Source organism: Leuresthes tenuis, unplaced genomic scaffold, assembly GCF_036924035.1.
Source record: "Leuresthes tenuis unplaced genomic scaffold, fLeuTen1.0.hap1 SCAF_14, whole genome shotgun sequence".
Taxonomy (NCBI): domain Eukaryota; kingdom Metazoa; phylum Chordata; class Actinopteri; order Atheriniformes; family Atherinopsidae; genus Leuresthes; species Leuresthes tenuis.
Window position 1 is genome coordinate 16,387,727 of NW_027325368.1, and position 21,539 is coordinate 16,409,265.

Here is a 21,539-nt window from a genome sequence, read left to right on the forward strand (position 1 = left end):
AGTTTAACTGCTAACAGTAAATATTTCATAAGGTCTGCATGTGCAAAACTCTGCATTTCTACGGTAACAACTACCTAAAGATGATAATGATTGTAATAAACTAAGATGTGCATTGCTTCCCTCTGAGATGTACTGGAGTAAAAGTATAAAGTCTCGTGAAATGTAACCCTAATTTGTAGTTAATTTGTTCTGTACTAGTACTTGAGAAGCAGCCCCTATCTGCGCGTCACGTCTGCTTCTTAGCAACCCGTCTAAAGCCCTTAATAGATTCCTTAGATTTTGCTTTTAACCACAGGTATGTGATGTCTGAAGAGTTCCACGGAGCCTGTGTAATTTCAGACTCCGTGATAACAGTGCGGTGAAGTACTATGGGAGTTCTTGCGTATTTTGCCTGTTGACCAGGTTGAAGGAAGTGTAATCCAATTATTCCAGTAATGCAACAGTTTTCGCACAATGGCTAGCTACTTTTGTTCCTGAATTACTTGTCCGGTTAGTTAGGCAAATACTTGTCAAACATTTCTATCAAAGCAAACGATCCTTTTCCCGTTAAAACGAATAACATAACAATTCTATATTGTTCAGTGTCTCAAGAGTATTGCAACCTGTTTTGCACAATAGCGATGCCTAGTGGCCGTTTCTCTGAAATGTGAGGGTATCTGTCCACTTTTTAAGCTAGCTTACATCTCCAGCTTGAGGTTTGGCAATTTATACAACAGAAAAAACTGGACAAACACAGCAAGGACATGCTCACATTGGGTTAAACGTACACATTTCAAAGGCACGTTGCTCCACAGCACAGGGCACCTCAGAAAGTCTGCATTTCATACAGTCTTAGTCAGTGTCTACAAAGGTGTGCTGATGTTAGCTAAATTAGCAAACAGGGATAGCGCTCGCTAACGTGACAGTGCTGCCGGCTGTGCGAACTACAGGCTCGGATTTATCCAAAACAGCAGTGGTGCGGTACAGTACAATCACCCTTAATATACACTGCTTAAATTCGCTTCTGTTTTTCACCAACTGGCCAAAACTAAAAGTCCGAAGTGCTAAGTGGAAGACAGCTTTGCTACCTTGCTAGCTAGTCTGTGCTAAAGTTAGCTTCAGGCATTACAGATGACGGTATATTTTCTGCTACATAGCTAATTCAGTTAACAACTATCAACTGGCTGTCGGAGCATGGAATATAGTCTGGTTAACGTTAACCTTAAAATGCTTCACCCCCCCCTTACATATTCCTCTTTACAGGCAACCATGTCGGGTGTTAAAAGGAAAATAGAAGGCAATGATCCAGACTATGAGAATATTGCGCTGGTTCAAAATAATAAGAGAAACAAAACGGTTGAACATAATGGTAAGTTACTACTCTGACCCGCAGTCCCGCTTCGCCTGCTTTCTGGTTAAAACCAGAGGTGACCCTGGTCTTTAATATGTGCTCCTCGTGTTTTGTCTTTTTGTCAGCTCGGGAAGCGACAATACAGAAGATAGAAACAATCATCAGGGAGCAGTTTTCTTTGGAAATGAAGAACAAGGAGCATGAAATAGATGTGATAAGTCAGGTATCTTGATAATGTTTCATTCATCTTTTATGAGAAATGCAGAAAAAGTCTGTTATTTTGCAAAATGCATTGCAGATGTTCTTTGTATGTTTAGTGTAAAGCAGAACATGTTGGTGTATTGTTTCCTTACTGTTTTGCAGCGTCTAAATGAAGCCAGGAGGATGATGGACAAGCTACGGGCATGCATCGTGGCTAATTACTACGCCAGTGCTGGAATGACAAGGGTTCCTGAGGTATGTACCCACATAACTGGAACCAGACAGCTAAAAGCTGCGATGGTACTGTGTTGCAGCAGCACATAACATTTTCTCTGTGTCCTAGCATGCCTCTAAGAGTGACCCCGCCGTTTTGAACCATCCGGCCATCCGCCGGTTCTTGGAGTCTCCATCTCGTTCCTCTTCCCCTCTCAACCAGGGCTCTGAGACTCCCTCGTTGGTCCACTCAGAGTCCGAGTCCCTCTCACAGCAAGGAGAGGGAGCTGAGAGGAATGGAGACGGAGCTTGGAGAGAGGACGGCAGCAGACAGGAGCGCAGACCTGGACGCAACACAGGCAAAGTGAGAATTAGATGTCGGGATCATTGATTATTTCCAGTTTGCGAAGTAGCACCATTTTTTTGTTTTACCCCTCATGCTCTGTTTTATTTGCTGTAGGACACATTTGGCGTGCCATCATCCACAGGCGGTGAGAAGAGGGTGGCCTACCACACTACTGGAGACGAAGCCTCTCGACTCTACGCAAAGAAGACGATCGTTGTGGGGAACGTGTCTAAGTAGGCACCCAAACAGAGCATACATTTTACACACTCTGTCTTTTTTCTGACTCAGTATGTTGTGGAGCAGAGCGCTATTAGGAAATCATGACAGTGTTCATATGACAAGTGAAATTATCTCTTGAGTAGGTTTTAAAATGAATGTTACACAATATTACTGAGCAGTTATTGAGAATAAGAGTGACCTGTGTCAAAGGTTTTCAAGTTACCAAAATGCTACAAGCATCACTGTGAGATTTTGGCAGTTTTTGCTCCTTGGCTCCCCGTAAAGTCGTGGGACATAACGCCACTGTCATACAGAAAAAAAACCTCGGTCTGAACCCTGCACATGTACAGCTCTACAGGTGAATTTGCTGTCATTCGAGGCTGACTTAAAAAAAAAAAAAAGATGTGGTAATGTTACAGGACCTAACAAACTTGAGACTGCTCATTTTTACATACTAAGACATATGTGTTACTGTAAAGCAAAACAACATCGTGCCAAGCAGCTCAAGTGCAGTATATCAGCCTCTGGGCACTCCAGAGCTGTTTCAGATCCGGGAATGTACACATAAAGCTTGATGTTCAGAAAAACAAGTCAGAAGCACATAGTTGTGAGGTTCACAGTTCCTCAGTGTTGCTTCAGTTGTTATTGAAGTGTTTGTTTGGATGGGAGATGCAACTTGATCCCTTCTTCAGTTTCTTAGCTGTAAAACTCACTTGAAAGAACTAAAATTGTCTAAAGTGTGAGAAATCTTGACACACATGCACACATACACACACACACACACAGTCAAGGTGAATTGCAAAACTGAGCGGTGGTGCTTCTGAATTGAATTATACAGTTGAACTTTTTTTTTTTTTTTTACCTCATTTGCCTGGGGCCAGTGATCCAAGTAACTGACAGTTTTTTAAGACCACTTGATTCAGTGTAAGATAAAGGACATGTTGATACTTGGAGAACATTACACGTGACGGAGGGCTAGATGAAATCGTAATTCTGTGAAAATATTTTGCCCGAACTGGAGTTTGTTATTCGTCATTAGTTTTAACCCACGCAGCACCGTCTACCCACAGTCCTCTATTCTTCCCAGTCCTCTATTCCGAGGTTTCAGAAACATAAAACAACCACCGTTACAGCTCATTACGGTCATCCTATCCCCTCCCTTTCACCTGTTTTTGTTTTGCTACTTGCAGAGTGAATAAGTCATGTAAGCGCCTTAAACCACTTATCTTTTTACAGCATCATAAATGCGATCATACTGTTCACTGGAGCAAAATCCTCACTGCCTATGGCTGTTTTTTTTTTTCCTCCCTCTTTCTTGATTTCAGGTACATTCCCCCAGATAAGCGGGAAGAGAATGATCAGTCTACCCATAAGTGGATGGTGTATGTCAGAGGTTCCAGGAGAGAACCGAGCATCGACCACTTTGTGAAGAAAGTCTGGTTCTTTTTGCATCCCAGCTACAAGCCCAACGATCTGGTTGAAGTCAGGTTTGTAACTGTATGGGTTTTCTGCATATTGAAAGCAAACCATGTTCGTAAACACTGCCCAGTTATGCACACATTATTTAAGATGGGCCTCACTCTGCTGTTTTCACCTGAGGTAGCAACAAATCTAGCGCTTCTCTAGTCTTGGTGGCCACTCAAAGGGCTTTTACATCACAAGCCACATTAACACACACGTAGGCAACACATATAACCTCGTGTTGTTCTTCAGTCAGTCGTTTGCCCCGCCTCCTTTCCACACACACCACTTTCCAAGCAGAAGGGAGCAAAGAAACAGTCCTGCATGACAATACTTGTGTAAGAGGCAGTCTTCTACAAAACTCTGAGTGGCAAGTCGGTTTGTTGACTTGGCACTGAGCAGAAATTTGAGTCTTTCTTTAATAAACAGCGCCCCCTTGTGCCGTCTTGATGATGCCGCTCAAAACATTTCAACTCATTTTAAAAGCCAGTAAGTGGGTGATAGAAACGTATTCGTTATGCAGCTTGTCCCAGCAGATCATAAGCTGACCTAATTTAATGTGCGGCGGGTGGGACTCCAAGGCAAAAACAATATGACTAGTCGTGTACACACCTGTCATATTTTCAGTCTGCTCTACCTTAGCCTAGAGCACAAAACGTGTTTTGATCATGACTTTTGCATAAATAATCTCTTTGATTAGTCAGCACTCCGTGTTGTAGCCTCCAGGCTGTGTGAGCTCACGTTGCTGTTGCAGCAGCTCATGAACAAGTCTTCATTCCTTCATTAACCCTATATAGAGGCCCGATGCCCTCTGCTGACTACCTACGCACCCTGAATCTAGATAAGGGATGAATATAAGTAAGAAAAACGAGTACATTATTTATAGGGTTGTCTTGAATAGACACCAATTATTGAGGCACACACACATGTCCTTAAACATGCTGGCAGACAGAGGAGTTGACGTTCAGTTGAAACAAGTTGAAACAAGGGGAAAGAGATAAGAGTCCCTCAAGTTATTGATTTTTTTTTCTCTTAAAGGCATTGTGAACTGTATCCAGTGTATATTTGTATGCTGATGAAGTCACGCTTGCATTTGCAATGTGTCTGTTCTCAGCGAGCCTCATTTTCATCTAACACGCCGTGGCTGGGGGGAGTTCCCTGTGAGGATCCAGATCCACTTTAAAGACCCTCGCAACAAACGTATTGATATCATCCACCAGTTAAAGGTCAGCTTGCTTTCCTCTTCTGACAGGAACCCAGTATTCTCCATATGCAGTTTTAACTGAGCCTTACAAACTGATTGAAACATTTTCTTTTGACACACAACTAAAAAGATCACGTGTCATATTTTTTAAGACCAAAACCAGTGTTTTTTTTAACATAGTATTTTGTGTTTTCTCAATTAGATATGTGTGCATAGTTTGATTTGTTGTTTCTAATTTAGGATCTGAATAAACTTGATAGTGATGATAACACATGAATCCAGTTCAGCACCTTTTATTGTGTGACTTCTCTTGTTTTCTCGCAGCTGGACCGAACATACACCGGGCTGCAGACACTTGGGGCAGAAACTGTAAGTTCTAAATGTGCGTTCTGTTTTTCTGCCCTGACTTTTCTTCTCAGGGCTTTGCGCTCATGGCTATATTTGTTCTAGGTGGTTGACGTAGAGCTCCATAGGGATTCTCTGGGGGAAAACTACATCCCTCAGCCCTCGTCCTCCAAGGTGACTCACAGAGCAGCTAGTCCTGTGTTGGCCTCCTCCCTGACCCAAGCTTATGGAGCCTCTAGTTCTCCTATCTCGGATGACTCCAGTGTTGACAAAGGTAAACCAACAGAACCGATTCCCCCTTTGAATAAGCATGGAAAGAGACATTTTAGCACATTTAAGGAAACGGGGTGCACCTACCTCCTGCTGCTCAGATTAAGAGGCCTTTCTTTAAGCACTCCATTAGATAATCATAATAGGGTTTATTGTAATGTGTCTAAAGGTTTTAGGTAATACACAGTTTTAGTTTGACTCCACCAGCTATTGTTCACTCGGTCACTTCTTTAATTTTAGAGTCTTTCTTAAATGGATATTCTATTTTTTCAAAGATAGAATTAGATGGAGAACATTATCGTGTGTAACTTTGTGCCAATTCCAGGTTGCAACAGAGTTTTAATGCAATCTCCTCCTCGGCCTCCAGGTTTCATCAAAGCAGAGATGGGAAGGCCTGCTGGTGGTCACAGTTTAGGCCTCGCTGCTGGCGAACGCACTCCAACCCGGCCCAAAGCTGATGATAGGGTCACTCTTGGTTCCCATGGCAACTCTGCCTTCCAGCCCATCACAGCAAGCTGTAAGATAGTCCCCCAAGGACAGCCACCCAGCCCTGCCGAGTCTCCTGGAAAATCATTCCAACCCATCACCATGAGTTGTAAAATAGTGTCAGGTAAGCGGCTCTACCAACATGGATTCTTCACTTCAAACTGTTTCTCCTTACCTTCCGAAGAAATTTTAAGAAACTGGATATTTTTCACTGAAATGAAATAATTTTAAGTTGCAGAACTCCTTTAATCCACTCCTGTAATTAACCCACCCCACACAAATGATTTCCTTTTATTTTAGGTGAGATATGAAAACAATATGAAAAGCAAACACGTGTATTTAACTGTTATCGTCAGTGTCAGTAATTTGCTGTACGGCTCAGAAAAGATGAGATAAACCAGCCTTAATAGGACTTCCAACAAAATAAATGAATGGAATAAATACTGGAAAGATTGTAGATTAAAGTGTACCACATGCATGTATATTTTACATCAAGTAACACATCATGTAAACCTGAGAGAGAAGTCTGTGGCCAGATATTCTACCCGTCAAGCAATACTCTCACATTCCTACCTCACAATTTCTGCTTAAACTGAGCCAGCATCTCTCAAAAGAGATTTGTTTTTATTTTTTATTTGACAGCTGGCCTTCTTTGTGCTTACAGGCTCACCCATCTCTACCCCGAGCCACTCTCCTCTGCCCCGCGCACCTGCGAGCTCCACCCCTGTCCACAGCAAGCAGAGCTCTTCTTCTGTGCTCAACAATCCTTATATTATAGTCGATAAACCGGGCCAGGTCATCGGCATGGCTTCCTCATCTGCCGCCTCCACAGGTACATATCTCCTTCTCCGAGTCAAAGACTACCTTAAATTGGAAGTGGACCAGCGGCAAAATTGAGAATCGCTGTCTGAGCCGCCCACATAAAGCACAAAAATGGCTGTGAAGTATATAGTCTACTGTAGGACAGTGCCTTCTGGACTTCCCTTGCTCTCTTTTCCTCTATATAAATGTGGCAACATTTCTTCTCATCTTTTCTTTTCTTTTCTTGTTTACTTTCATCTAATCTTCCTGCCTCTTTTTGTCCCTCAAATTCGCACTCTTGAACTGTGACGTATGGTGAGCCAGCATAGTTGGGGGGATGTGAGGTTACCATGGTGACTGGGCTGATGTATTTCATGGTCAGATCAGGAGGATGTTGGATGAGAGCTCACACACACGCATCAAGTTTTGTACGTACCTATCTGGACTATTTTTCCCCAAAAATATAATTTCTGCCATCTGCAAAGATGACGGTTCGCTGCCAGGTGAAACCAATGTGCGTCACTGCATCATGAAGTAGTCTTCCTACAACCGTAGCAGTTGTATTTAGTTTTCAACATCTGAAGAGTCAGCTTGCTTTACACTGTGGAGTTCTTGGCCCTACATTGCTCTCTTACGCCCACTCAGCCGCTCCTACGCTTCCTCCACAAGTGCACAGCTCAACCAGATCTGGCTTGGAGTGCTGTTACATGTCTCATCACATTGAATGAGGTTGATGTGGGTGTTGTGGCTTATTCGCCAAACCTTTTTGTTTTTACCGCAGTAGGTCAGCAGGTAGAGAAGCATTGTGCATTTGAATGTGGACCTCAGCGACAGAAACATTACACCTGACACCAATGTTGCTTTCATGTCTGTGGAAAGGTTTGAAGAAAACTGCAAAGCCTCTCACCAGTATAGCCATTTGTTCCCTGACATATTGTGTTGGTGTGTACATTATTTAACAGGAAGCCACTCCACCAAACAGGCTCAAGGCACTCGATCTCCAGCACCTAAAGTTCACACGGGCACCTTTCTCTCCTCAGGGGTGAAGGTGAGTCTTTAGACGCTTCAAGCTTTTGTCCTCAAACATGAATTCATATGAGCTTATGTGTTCTTTACCTGATCTGTGGTGACTGTAGTCTAACCCTGTAGCGTCCGTATCTTTACCAAAGCAGTGTGGTATTAATTGTAGGCCAGAGCCGCTATCTTCAGCAGATGTGAATGCCTTGGCAGCTATTTAAATGGGACCTGTGTGGGGAGCTTTAAGGAGAAAACTGCAGACGTTCAGTTTCTCAGCAAACGTCTCGCTGTAATACGATCCCACTCCTACGTGCTCATTGTCTCTTCACTTTCCACAAAGAATGAAAAATGATTTCTTCTGAAAATCTCCCCTCCGTCACATTTATGCTCTCATTGGTTTTGATTCTGTTTTCTCTTTTATAAACTCTCGACTTCTACTGTCTTATTGAAAGGGAGACGCAAAAACCTCTGTGATGAATTGATAATGATGCAGATTTTAAAAATTTTCAGGCAACATGTCTGTGATCTACTATCTGTGACCTACTCCAAAAGGATAAGCACATCCTCATTTACATGATGCATATATGTACATTTTTAATTGAAGACGACGTCTCACAACTTGTATAGAAGCTGCAATATCGGCAACCCTTTGAGCTTTCAAGGCAGTGTGGCCATCCGGTCAGTGTCCCTCTCCTCATGTTCCTCTTGCAGGTTATTATCAAGCAGGAGCCAGGGGAAGTTTCAACACAGCAACAGCAGATGGTTTCCACAGTAACCAGCCAGCAGCAACCTGCTGCTACAGCAGCTCATCAGTTTGTCGCAGTGAAGGGAGGTCACATGATCTCCATGTCGGCCCAGAAACAGGCCGGAGGGGCCACAGGATCCACAACTAGCAAGGTCAGACTTCCTTGGATATACCCAGAATCATACCGATAAGTCATGAGAACGGTTATCTACTTTTACAAGTTAATTTATTGCTAAGCTTATTTTAGCGCTTCTCTTTTATAGATGTTGAGTATTCCTGTTGGCTCGACACTTCAGTCTTCAGTCAAACAGGTTGCCATCAGCAGCGGACAGATTCTGGTTGCCAAGGGCAACCCTTCAGTGTCTAAGGTGATGGGAGGGAAGCAGGTTTTGGCCCAGGGAGTTGCTAAAGCCATTGTCAGTGGAGCCAGCAGCATTTCCGGTCAACAGGCTGGTGCTAAGGCAGCCGGTGGCTCAGGTGGCAAGAGTGGAGGTCAGAGTTCACATGCACACACAAACACACTGCATGGTTTTACAGTGGTATTGTTTATTTAGCTATCATTTTGCTAAACCATTGCTGATGGATTATGTAGTTATAGAAAATGGATGGATGGCATGAAAAGCTAGTTTTCTGACTCAAACATTTAGAGACCCTCTCACATTTAGCTTTAGTTCAGGAAATATATCATTACTGTTTAATGGGTTCAATCAGTGGTTTTTTTTGTTTGTTTTGTTTTCTTAGTGATGGCTACTCTTCAGCTCCCAGCCAACAACTTGGCCAATCTGGCCAATTTGCCTCCAGGTACCAAGCTGTACCTGACCACCAACAGTAAGAACCCATCAGGGAAGGGAAAGCTGCTTCTTATCCCGCAAGGAGCTATTCTCCGAGCCTCCAGTGCAAGTGAGAAGCTTCACATCTTTTATGTTTCTTATTTCTAGCAGCAGTTGCAGAATTGCTACAGCACACAGTCGGTCATCTGTTTCCTTCTGATGAGAGATGTTTCTTTCTTTTTTTTTTTCTCTTAGTAATAGCACCAGTCTCTCTGTTTTATGCTTTTACTTATTCAAAATGAGTGGAATAAAAGGATTGTTTATCTGGTTTGGGACTGATGTGTGTCTGGCTGTCTGTAATTTAGGTCAGCAGTCCCAGAGCAGCTCGTCAACGGGCACAGGAGGCTCTCAGAACTCCTCCTCATCCTCTTCCTCTTCAAGCAGTCTGCCTTCCAACCTCTCCTACACATCCTACATCCTTAAACAGACTCCACAGGTTGGTAGACACTTTTTTTGGTGAACTATTCATACCTTTTTTTTCTGTTCTATGCCTTGTGGGAGTGGCTTCTGGAGGTAAGCACTCTCAAAGAAGGTTTCCAGTTTGGATGCTGGGTTGGATCTTTCTACATGAAGTTAGCATAATTCTTCCTGTGTGCCTGTGTGGGTTTTCTCTGGATGCTGTAGTTTCCTCCCACAGTGCAAAGACTTGTTAGGTTGATTGGGAATTCTAAATCGGCTCTTGAGTGTACCTGGTTATCTTTCTGTGATGACTCTGTGATGAACTGACAACCCGGCCCCTTGTTCAGTGACATCTGGGTTAGCCCCCCCCCCCTCTCCCTTAAACCTGACCAGATGGAAAGATGGCTGAAATATCGTGTGTCTCTGTAAATTTCTATTTTTGATTCCTAGAGCACTAGTATGTCTTTACCAGCATCAGTATACTGATCACTGCTGGTACAAAAACAGATTTTCAGTGTTTCTTTTCCTCTGTGACTCAGATTTTTACCATCTACAAGAGGTTGGCTTGTTCCTAATTAGGCGACATTATAGCCGCATTGATCTTGCAGTCACCTTTCGAACAGTGCTCCCTGTGCATTTGGACAATAGTGAGTGTTTACAGAGGTTTCACAGATGTTTTCAGCTGAAGTTAAAGTTAGAAGATGCACTGTCTATACTAACATCCATCTTCTGTGAGAGTACTTCTTGATGTCTGTTCACGGAACTGTTGAAACTCAACACTTAAAAAGTGCACCCACATCTTTGTTCAGACCTAAATTATGATTTGCATACGACTTACTTACTCAAAATATGCCGACTAATGTGTTGGGCCAACTTTATTTTCGATTGCAACACACAAGCTCATGCAATGCCGCAGTATTAGTTTCCATTCAGAGTTACGTTACCTTTCCATTAGGATCTTGTGTAGATGAAGATGCACTGGATCGCTGCAGAAAGTTTTCTTTAGCACATCCTAAAGGTTCCCAGTGGGGTTGTGGTCTGGGCTCTGTGGTGGAAATGATGTGTCATGCAGCCTGAACCAATTACAGCCAGATGAATTCTCTTGTTGTTATGATTTGTGTCCATGCCTTTAGGGGGGAAAAAAATATCTGTTGGTGGAAAAACCTGGTCGTTCAATAATTTATTTTTGTTTGTTTGTTTTCTTGGTCCAGGCGCTGTTGTCATGCCTTGTTCATGTTAACAGTGCAGTGGTGGTGACATAATGAGCTCAGTCTTTGGATGGTTTAACAACAATGCAACAGTCCCATTGAAATAAAGTATTTGTTGATTCATCTCTCTCTTCTGTTGTGATGTCTTTTTTTTTTCCCCCAGGGTACATTTCTGGTTGGCCAGCCAGCACAGGGATCAGGAAAACAGGGGGGTTCCAGTTCAGCAGGTCATTCAGCATCATCTTCAGCAACTGCCACCCAGCAGGCTATCCGGGTCACTGCTGGACAGAAGGCGGCCATCCTGGCTCAGGCGAGTACTGGGAACTTGTCAGAGGTCAGAACTTTGCTCTGATCTCTACACTGTGGGATTCTAATTACCTTTATTGACTCTTCCTTCTGTTTCTTAACTGTTATGCCAGCACAGTTCAGATTTGGCCAGTCCTGAGGCTCAGTTTTTTAAAAAATGTCTCCTAGTACAACAATTAATACAGTTTTGATACAGCAGTAACTTAATGCCTCACTTGGTGTTTGCCAGCAATTCTCTTCATACTCAGTATCATGAGTGCCAAAATATCAAGTGTTCCTTTCTTTTCCTCTGATTATGGAGACGTCTTCCTGCGCCGGGTTGGCTGCTGTACCACTGTAATGATATCTGGTGCTAACGTTGGCACCGTTTTAGATCTGTTATGATGCATAACCATGGCAAAAAGGCAAGCTGTCTGCATGTGGGAGCAGCTGATTGAGCTTTCCAAAACAGCAAAGTTGTTGCTAAGCCACAAAAACAACACCTCAAGAAGATTTCTACCACACCTCTCTCTCCTACGCTTGAACCGTCTAAATGTTTGTTAGCTGATTTTTATTTTATTTTGTCATCCATCGATGATAAAAGCACATCTGTTAATGATTATTTGCAATGCAGCAATATTATTTCCTTTTGGGGATGAATAAAGTAATATTGAGTCGAACTGAATCGAAACAAATTGTAGAGATTCGTGTGTTGGAAAGATGTTTTTACTGTAACAAAAAATGGAAAATATAAAGTCGGTGTTCCCATCTTTTCCCATCCAATCTGATAATAATCTATTTGCATAAAGAGCTTGTTCAGGCAACAGCATGTGCAGCTGCATTTTAATCTCTCACTTTATATAACTGTCTTTCCCCAGCTGGAAATTCTAAATCGACATGGCTGGTTGCAAATTTGATATAACAAGAATTATTTTTTTTTATATTCTCATTGTTCCGAAGAATAGTTGGTCTGATTTAATGTTTTTTTTGTTTTTTTACTAGATTTGTTGGATAAAAAGTGTTTTTAATTGATGTCTGCAAAGATGGTGGATTTGTATCGATCCGTTATTCTTGATCTTTCTGTCCTCTCGCTCACTTCTTTGTAAGTTTTATCGGGCTCATGTGAACGTCTGTCACCGTCTGTGTGTAACTGATCTTTTTCTGTGATTGACAGGTGGTGGGCAGCTCTCAGGGGGCACAGCTGAAGCTGTCTGACGGCTCTGTTAAGACGGTAACGGCAGCAGGAGCCGGCCACATGTCCAAGCCGGGTACTACCACGCTGAGGATGACGGGTGGAGTCATCACTGCTGCTAGCTCCACCCCTGCCAGCACCGCCGCAGCAGCCAGTCAACAACAGGCTAGTTTCCTCCTTCTTTCGTCTTTTATTGGGCCTGACGACTGTTCTTCTAAGACTTTTCTTTCCAATCTAAGCAGTTACTTTTTTTAGTTACTACAGCTTTCCTTTTTACATGAATATTTAATGTAGAATGTAAATGTTTTTAATGTAAAATTATATATTCCGGCTTCCATTACCATGTCCTGAAAGCTTCCAGTTGGAAGCGTAGGGCTTATGTAGGTCTACTTGTTTCCTCCAACACTGCAAAATGTTCTCTGAGAACTAAAATGTTATCAGTACCTTTCAAACTACATCTTATAAGATTTGGGATCCTATTTTATGCTCGGTCGTCTCCTCCCTACACAGGCAGCCATTTCACCAGCAACATGTTCCGTGAGACTTGGACAGTTTCAGCTTCAGCGCACATATCAGTTTTCAGTATATACCCCTCTCCCGAACCCATTTAGATTCCACCTGAATATCTCCATTTGTCACGAAAACACTGACAGTGTGCAGTGCAGAGACTTTTCTCCATGAAACTCTTCTCTTTCTCTGCCTCACTTTTTTGGTCAGGAAGGTAGAATCAAATGTAGCGAGTTTGCTGCACGCAGCTGAATAACAGACACGTTTAAAGAGTTCAAAAGTGCAGCATTCTTTAGATTTTTCTCGTTGACAGATGTGCTTCTGTGTCCACGCAGGCTACTGAAGGTGGGAAGCCTGCCTCTCAGCACCCCTCGCTTCTGGTGGCAGCCAACCAGGCAGCAGTAATCAGTGCCGCCAAGAACGCCAGCGCTGCGGCCGGCGGGAGCCTGTCCAAGACAGCTGTGGCCTCCTTAGTCAAAGGAGCAGGCGGCTCTGCTGCAATGACAAAGAGTGCTCCAGTAGGTTCAACTGGAGCCGTAGTAACGGTTGCAAAAGGAGTCACCAATATGCCCGTCATCAGCATGTCCAAAGGAGCGGGGGTGGGGACTGTGGCAGGTGTGCCCAAAAGCAGTGGCACATCATTAGTTTCTGCAGCGTCATTAGTCAGCGGGGCGGCAGCTGGAGGAGGGAAGACGAGTGCTGCACTCTCAGGTAGGCAGAAAGAAAACCTCTGACTACGTTCAACTGTTGGTCTGAATGTGCACATTGGACACATTAGTACACGTTCAGCCACGAAATGCTCTCCATACAGAATACATTATGTGTCATCCAGGTATGCTGAAGATCCACTCTGGAGGCTCCAGCTCCCAGCAGACAGTCTTAACGATACCTGCCAACCAGCTCAAGCAGCTGGGCGTTGGCACCGGGTCTGGAGGACTGCAGACCATATTCATGCCTGTTGGGAAAGGTAAGGTGTCGTCTATGAACAGAAAGACAGTGGTACTATATTACATATTAAGGAAAAAAACTAAAGCTGTTGTTGATTGATAAAATATTGAACTGCATTGATATAGATGGATTTGTTAGCACATTTTTTAGCTTTATAAAGGTTCTGATAGATGAAATGAAAGCAGTAATCTGGTGACTGTAAGAAGACTACATAAGCTTACAGCTTTATTTTGTTGTGCTGAACTGAGCTCAGTCTTCAAATGACTATTCAAGCATACCATATTCTCTTTTCTGTGAAAACAGCTTTGTTTTGCCCATCCTCATCCCCTTTAATTTTTCATCTCACTGTAAAGCCTGCTCGTTCGATGGACCATTGATTCATCATAGCGTGTTTTCTCTGTGTGTAGTAGTGTCTAAAGGCCCAGTCTCCAGTACTCCGTCCTCCATCTCCTTTTCCACAACCCCTGGAGCATCTGGAGCTGGAGCCTCCCTAAGTCCTGCCAGCCAGGTCTCCCCCTCCCTTGCCCTGCCTCTGGCACAAGGTGAGAGGGGTCCATCCTCATTCCAACCTCTCTGCTCTTTTTTTCTTTTTTGTTCCCTCCATTTTCTGCACGAGTTAGAAGTAGTAGCACTGAGCACAAGTAGATACATTTTTATACCTCATTACAACAAATAACAAACATATTTTATCATTTATATTATACTAGATATTGATTGATAACTGGAAATAATTTGTATTTGATAGAAATGAGATAGAATAACATTATCAAAATAATTTACACTCTTAACGGTAAGTATAAGTAAAAAAAGCTGGAATCCATCTGGTTTTTAGTACTTGATGCTAAAGGTAATCTTGATGAGTACCCAGAGTGTTAAAGTTTATCATTCCCAGTCAAAGTACTTATCTTTACTTTCATCTCACAACTTTCTTTTCTTTCCCAATTGAAAAGTGTAGAATATGTTGCCTATAACTGATACTTCTCTCATACTCTTACTGCTTTCTCACACTGCTGCCACAGTGAAAACAGAACCTGGTGCTAGTACAGCTATCACAGCAAGTCCATCGCCCTCCGTCACAGGTGCTGCACCCGCCTCTGTCCACGTCGCCTCTGCAGCTACCACCGTCAAGCAGGAGCAAGGCGCAGATAACTCTGCACACGACCTCATCAAGTAAGGATAAGGCGGAGTTATGATGCCACAGTGCATGCATCTACTCGACTCTTTTAGGAAATGTTGGTTAAAAAAAAGTGTTGATTTTTAACTTCGAGTTGCATCAACAGTAAACAACTAATTTGTCACTTAAGAAGAGTGGCAAAAAGAGGAAGTTAATTTAGCACAGGGCTGCTGTTATATAAATGAGGGCTTCTGGGAATACTTTTCCCTCCTCGCTGCCACTTCATTGGATGTTTTCCACCCAGTAAACTTAACAGCTGTAACTGCTTTTTCTCAGCACCGAGCACATTGAAACCATGATGCAGCTGCTGACAGCTGTGGTGAAGAAGTTCCCTCTAATTGTGCCCGATAAAAGTAAGCATACCTTTTACAGGATCTTTATATGTGATAAATGCCTGAAAAATCGAAGTATCAGCCTCCTTGAATTCTCTTTGTCTGTTTGTTTAGCTGAAGACTCTCATCCATTTTGTGCCTCTTCGGCAGACCAGTATTATTCTTGGAATATTGGCAAGCGCAGAGCATCAGAGGTAACTGTTTTTTTTTTCCTTCTTCCTTTCTGTGTGCCTATAAGAATGAAAATTCCAATTTAATTATGTCCTTGTCTCCAGTAATTATAAAGTCACATTGCAGTCAAACCGCTAATAGAACAGCGAAGACGTGCCTTTGTCGAGACTTTTCTATTTTTTTTTTTTATATCCTGCAGATGCTTTAATAGACTCACGTTCCAGTGATATTAGTAGTGCCATGCATGCAGAATAGTCACCTCAGTTTAAGAATGAACTCGAACTCACCCGAGAGGGACAGGAGCCCTGTATTACAAGCACACTTTTCCAGGATCCAGGTTGAGGGCATCTGTAATGCCAGTAATAATATGCAGCGTGTGCAGTATTGTTGTCTGTGTAATCTGTCTTGGAGCTGCGTCCTGACTCAGTGAGCTTTCTGCTTGCTTCATGGCTTTCTATCAGGTCAGATGTGTATCTCTGCCCGGTCATCTCTTTCCAATGGGTTCATCAATAGCTCATAGAGGCCAGCCCCTGTCTGTTCGTCTTTTCTGTGGCTATAACAGGAATTCAGACAAGCCGCGACGTGGGTATTTATATCTACTAGTTACAGATTTAGTTAGAGGGCAGGGAGCTCAAAGCACAATGCTTTACAACCTGAGCACGAAGGAAGAAAGGCTGTGGAGAAAAATAGTTCATTTCTGCACTTCCAAATGGAGCTATTTTGATCAGTATCAACAAAAACATGTGAAACTATGTTAATCTGTGAATTTTAGGCTTTTTTTTTTTTTTTTCAAAAAGTTTTGCTAAACAGACTTTTGCATGTGTGTGTCTGTGAAGCTTCAGCGAGCAGTGGCAGTGAAGCGGGTTGTCCAGGACGTGCTGGACCGCTCACCCCGCCTGCAGGCCCTCACACCCCCCAAGACCAGAGAGGTGGTGCAGTGGTGCCGGCAGAGGGGCTATACGCCTCCAGACCCTGAGCCCCAACACAAGAATGATGACGAGTCCATCGAAGACATCCTCACACAAATAGATAATGAACCAGGTGAGTTAACTCCTCTCTTCGCCTTTTTGGTGCCCGTCTTCTCCAAAAAGGATCTACTTTGGCTAGTTTATTGCACTTTCACTCTTTTCCGTTTTCAGCAGTCCGCAGTGGATCGATGTCATCCCTTCAGTGTTGCATGTGTGGGTGTATTGCTGTTGTAGGTACCACTTGATCCAGTAATGTGTTTGCAGTCCACTTGTGTGTGTGAGGGTGGCCAGTTTGCAGCCTCTGTGTTTTTGTTCAGTTGCACTTCTATTCACAGCGAGTTCTCATTAATTCAGTCTTTTGTCTCTAAAAGGTGAGAGACGAGGCTGCTTAGCTCTGTGAGTCACTCGCCTGAGCCAGACGGCACGAAAATCTTTCTTTTTTGTTTGTTTGTTTGGCTCACCCGCCTCTGTCTTGCTCAAATATCTGGATATTTAATTGCCTGATCGTTGAACTGGTAAAACGAGTCTATAATTGACCGAAAAAAAAGCATCTCTCACGTCTTCCACCTTTCCTTTAAACACACGCAGTCAATGCTTTGCTGCTGCTTGTTGAACGGTGTGTTAAACGCACACATGAATCTCTCTGCAGAGTGCCCATCCACGCTGAGCAGCTGTGAGGAGCTGATGCTGCGGCTGGAGCAAATGCAAGCTCTGCTGAAGACTGAACCCGAGGAGGCAGACGACGAAATAGTCGACATCGTCACTATGACTCCTCCCTGTCAGAAACTGAAGGTCAAAGAGGAGGAGCAGGAAACCGATACGGAGCCCAAATTCTTCCTGGAGCCCTGCTTGGCCTCCCAGTTTGTCAGTGAAGCAGCTCAGCAGGTCAGGAACCCCCTCTTGGGTTATGGAGACATGCTGTTGGAAGAGCTGATCAATTCAGCCAGCGATGTTCTGACTTTGCTGCGTTTAATAAGTGAAGTAGCTACACCTTTGGCATATAGATGTTGACCCGTTTGTCTCTTTTAGATCGGGGTAACCTTTCAGCCAGTGGAGGTGGAGAAGAATGTGTTTGCTCCAGCAGTCGAAGCCATGATCCTGAAGGTCGGTCACTATGTGGGCCAGAATAGGCACCAAGAGAGCAATCCATTTATATGAACTGATATAATCCTAAAAGTCTTGAATAATTAATATGCATTTTTATGTATACATGCATGTGAAATCGATGGGTTGACTGGGCTCTTTATTGGTGTCTTAGATGGCTTTTTTTGCCGTGAATTGGCACCACGAGCATCAATTGAATGTTCTCCCACATTTCATGCATGTCGTGTATTTCGCGGTGTCCTATGAAGGACAGTGTTTGTTTGTTTTTCTAAATGTGACTGATGATGACTCTCTGTATATGTGTATTTACTGCAGGCTACACAACAGTTTGCCAGTGACATCCTGAGGGAAGCTCTAGCTGGGGCCTACGCCAAATCCCCTCCGAACAGGTCAGCTTTTTTTTATCTTTTTCTTTTTTCGATATCACGCACCCTGCTCAGTGCTCCATTTCTCACTTGAATGATTACATCTAGGGCTTGTCGAGCCCACCAGTGTAGTACACTGATTGTCCTGAGCATTTTCACTTCTTGGACATATAATATTCAATAATAGTTATCTCATGACATTGAACAACTTAGTTAACAGCAAATGAAATAGTTTCAGGAGTAAATTGAAATGAATAACTATAGACCTGAAATGATTGATCAAAAGCACATCTGTAAGTTGCACCATAGCACTGTGCACATTGCTGTTATATTTATTGAGCCAGCCTCACAAACACCATCCTGCAGGAAGAAATAAATGCTGCAGCACTATTAAGTGTGAGTAAGCTCAATAAGTAATAATCAGCTGAAAGGCTTTTTTCATCATCCTTTTTTTATTTATTTTTTTGCTACAATTAGAATAATTTAATTTTCTGTCCCTGCCTGCAAAATACAAACCACAAAGCAAATTCCAGTGCAGCTGGGACAATATGTAAAACGTAAATAAAAACAGGAATACAATGATTTGCGAATCCTTTTCAGCCTATATTTAAGGGAAGACACTACAACGAATATTTAATGTTCAAACTGATGAATATTCACTCGTTTTGAATTTGTTGCCTGCAACATGTTCCAAAAAACTGGGACAGTTTCGAACAACAGACTGAGAAACACCGCCTGTTACTCGGGGTTCTGACATAATGTCTAACATAATGTTAGAAGGCGAATAAAGTGTTTATTCTGAGATCACTATTCAAGAATCCTGAATCTTCAGGAGCAGACTCAGTCTAACACACATTGCTGATGTGCTGCGGTGTTCTTAAATCCTAATATGGACATATTTGGGTTTTCAGGGCACCGAGAGAGATTACAACCTTGAACATCCACCAGGCGGTCAGTGGCGTCCCCACCTGTGACTTCCTCACCAACGCACACACGGGTTACCTGATAAAGGACAACTGAGCTCAGCCAAGATGTCACATTGACTGGCAGCTGACACGCTTGGACTGATGAGGACGTCTTTACGTTTTTAGCCCCGACAAAGAGACTCTCTTCTTTTGAAAGCGACAGCTCTGTTGTGCGGTAATTGTCAGCCAGATGTTGTCCCGTAGCTTCAGGTTGTGCAGTAATAACTAGTGTTACTGTATTCATTAACATGATCACAGAAAGGCTCAGCTTGCGTCTCAAAGCAGCTACTGAGCAGCAGAATGACAAATGTTTTTAATATTGCGGGTATATTGTCACATTTTACTCCAAACGTTTCCAGAGAAGCCGCATCGTGGGACGTTTGATTTACAGTGACAGTTATGCTCTAAAGTACCTTTTATAAAATTATTATTTTGACGACAGAGTCTTTGCCGGCAGGCAGCTGCTCACAGGGAAATGAAGCCTGAGTGACTTAGAGGACTGGATAACACCCATATGACAGCTGTCCTCGCTTGCCCTCTACATCTTGCTGTATTTGGATTCAGATCTTCATCCACAGATTTACAGCAATTTGCAAACACTAATGATCATCTGGGTGTTCTGCCAGTGGATGCTTTGGGCAGAGCAATCTCAGAGGTATTTCGAAAAGGTGTTGCTGCCATGACAACCTGTGATCACCATTACCAGCAACCTTGATGTGTCTGTGTTACCCAGCAGAGGTAATTATGAGTCTTGCAATACAATCATGCAGGAAGAAACTGTTTTTTCGAAGGGTCTTCACAAACGGTGACAGAGTTGGTTTTTTTAAAAATATTTTTAAACAGCAGCTGGTTATGTCACTTAGAATGAAATGTTACGTCTGACCAGTGAGCGACAGTCGTAGTGTAATAAATGAAAAATCCTGACAGAATTTTTCTGTGTCATTCACAAACAAGGTTCGGTAGCCGTTTTGAAGCACTTTTAAGTGTTCTGTTTAACAACTTTAATTGTATCTATCATTTCATGTAGAGTGCACACAAATCGGCCACAACATTGAAATCCCGCAGATCCTTATGTTGCAATGCGACTCTGCTTTCGGGAACCCTTGGTCCTGGCAGTCATGTGGAAGTGACACTGACACATACCGCCACCTAATCATTGTCACAGACAAAGGAACACGATAATGAGGCTCCGAGCATTGACTCGGCATCTAAAACTTCCCAAAGCCCCGTCCAACCAAGCATCTCTGAGGGCCGTGCGGGAATAGAAGCAGTTCACTAAGGCCTCAGCATGGAATCTACCGGGACAATTGAAAAGTGTGGACACCGACCAAGTATTTCGCTGATGATTTTGCATGTTGTGGCTGATTGGTGCACATGACCGGTGTCTGAATTATGTTGTTTTCAGATAATGCTTCTTTTTCTCAGCTGAGATCAACGCCTTCAAACAGTAACAGCCCAACAGTAGTGTGTTTATACGAGTGCGGAAACTGGACGTTGTGCCCGCAGAATTCTATGAAATTTGTCGTAAGTGAATGACTGTTAAGTGTTTTGTCATTTGATACGAGAAAGCTGATGTTGTGTTGGTAAAGTCTGTCTAATGTGGACGTTTACATCATGTTAGTGTGTGTGGATGGTTGGACAAGCCAAGCGGATGCGTTTGGGCTGAGTGGTTGTGATGCCTGTAAAACCAAATCGAATTAGTGTACCTGAACATTGTATTGTCTTTTTTTCAGTGCGAACCAAAAATATCGATATTCTTATAATAAACTGTGAAAAATATTTCATGCAAACCAGAATTGTGTGTCTGTGCGTGTTTTTTCAGGTTTGTTCTCTGAACAAACGCTGTCAGGATCTACTTTCTACAACGCGCCGAACGAGGAAATATTATGCAGTCGTCATCATAAACGCACAGTTGGAGGACATGTTTGCACAAATCGCATCTTTAAAAACAAAAAGAAATTGTGTTTGTCTTGTAAATATGTTTTTAAGTGTGCTAAATTGATATTTTTGCCTCCGACTTCTGTCCCACAAATACTCTCGTCTGTGATTCTCACATTTTTAAACCCTTTTAAAAACCGAAGGAATCTTGAATATACGCCAGTATTCCGGAGCACAGAAATATATTCTATATAACTATGTAAGTCTTTTCTGTAACTGTAATTAGTGCTACTCCTGTGATGTTGAACCACTCCTCTGTCTAAGACACTATCTCAGACAAACTGAAACCAGGTCTCTTTACATTGTGTGGCCCAGTATGCCAGAAAATATTTCTGTTGTAATCCACATCAACTGGCCATTGATGAGATTTTATGGCATTTGACACAACTTTTAATATATCCATTCATACAGTCATGACTAAAGCTCACACGATACTATATTATTAGAAATGATGTGATGCTATTTAAAGAAAAAGCTGGAGGGGGGGGTGTGGCTCTCAAAGAAAGTGCTAAGAA

The 21,539-nt window shown here is 42.8% G+C and overlaps 1 protein-coding gene across 3 annotated transcripts; it reads left to right on the top strand.

Moving 5' to 3' along the window:
- Nucleotides 1-622: 622 nt before the first annotated feature.
- yeats2 (YEATS domain containing 2) lies at nucleotides 623-20,882 on the top strand. 3 transcript variants are annotated; one of them, XM_072363264.1, is made up of 30 exons: nucleotides 623-1,116; nucleotides 1,243-1,348; nucleotides 1,456-1,553; nucleotides 1,694-1,786; nucleotides 1,875-2,108; nucleotides 2,205-2,323; nucleotides 3,635-3,796; nucleotides 4,885-4,996; nucleotides 5,299-5,343; nucleotides 5,425-5,593; nucleotides 5,957-6,199; nucleotides 6,740-6,907; nucleotides 7,839-7,924; nucleotides 8,605-8,790; nucleotides 8,902-9,130; nucleotides 9,380-9,538; nucleotides 9,774-9,904; nucleotides 11,239-11,385; nucleotides 12,535-12,717; nucleotides 13,395-13,770; nucleotides 13,892-14,026; nucleotides 14,415-14,549; nucleotides 15,027-15,177; nucleotides 15,458-15,534; nucleotides 15,628-15,707; nucleotides 16,521-16,725; nucleotides 17,302-17,537; nucleotides 17,682-17,756; nucleotides 18,072-18,145; nucleotides 19,033-20,882. In XM_072363264.1, exons 1-30 carry the CDS (start codon nucleotides 1,111-1,113, stop codon nucleotides 19,139-19,141), a joined length of 4,329 nt encoding a protein of 1,442 aa, XP_072219365.1. In that variant the 5' UTR covers nucleotides 623-1,110; the 3' UTR covers nucleotides 19,142-20,882. The 3 variants fall into 3 exon arrangements, with proteins under 3 accessions (XP_072219365.1, XP_072219366.1, XP_072219367.1); XM_072363265.1 differs by having other exon boundaries at nucleotides 623-960; XM_072363266.1 differs by having other exon boundaries at nucleotides 623-955.
- The last annotated feature ends 657 nt before the right edge of the window (nucleotides 20,883-21,539 follow it).

Excerpts from the sequence above, each read along its gene's own strand:
- yeats2 (XM_072363264.1), top strand. Across the intron at positions 11,386-12,534 it reads AGGCGGCCATCCTGGCTCAG|GTGGTGGGCAGCTCTCAGGG; the intron begins GCGAGTACTGGG and ends TGTGATTGACAG. Across the intron at positions 18,146-19,032 it reads GCCAAATCCCCTCCGAACAG|GGCACCGAGAGAGATTACAA; the intron begins GTCAGCTTTTTT and ends TTGGGTTTTCAG.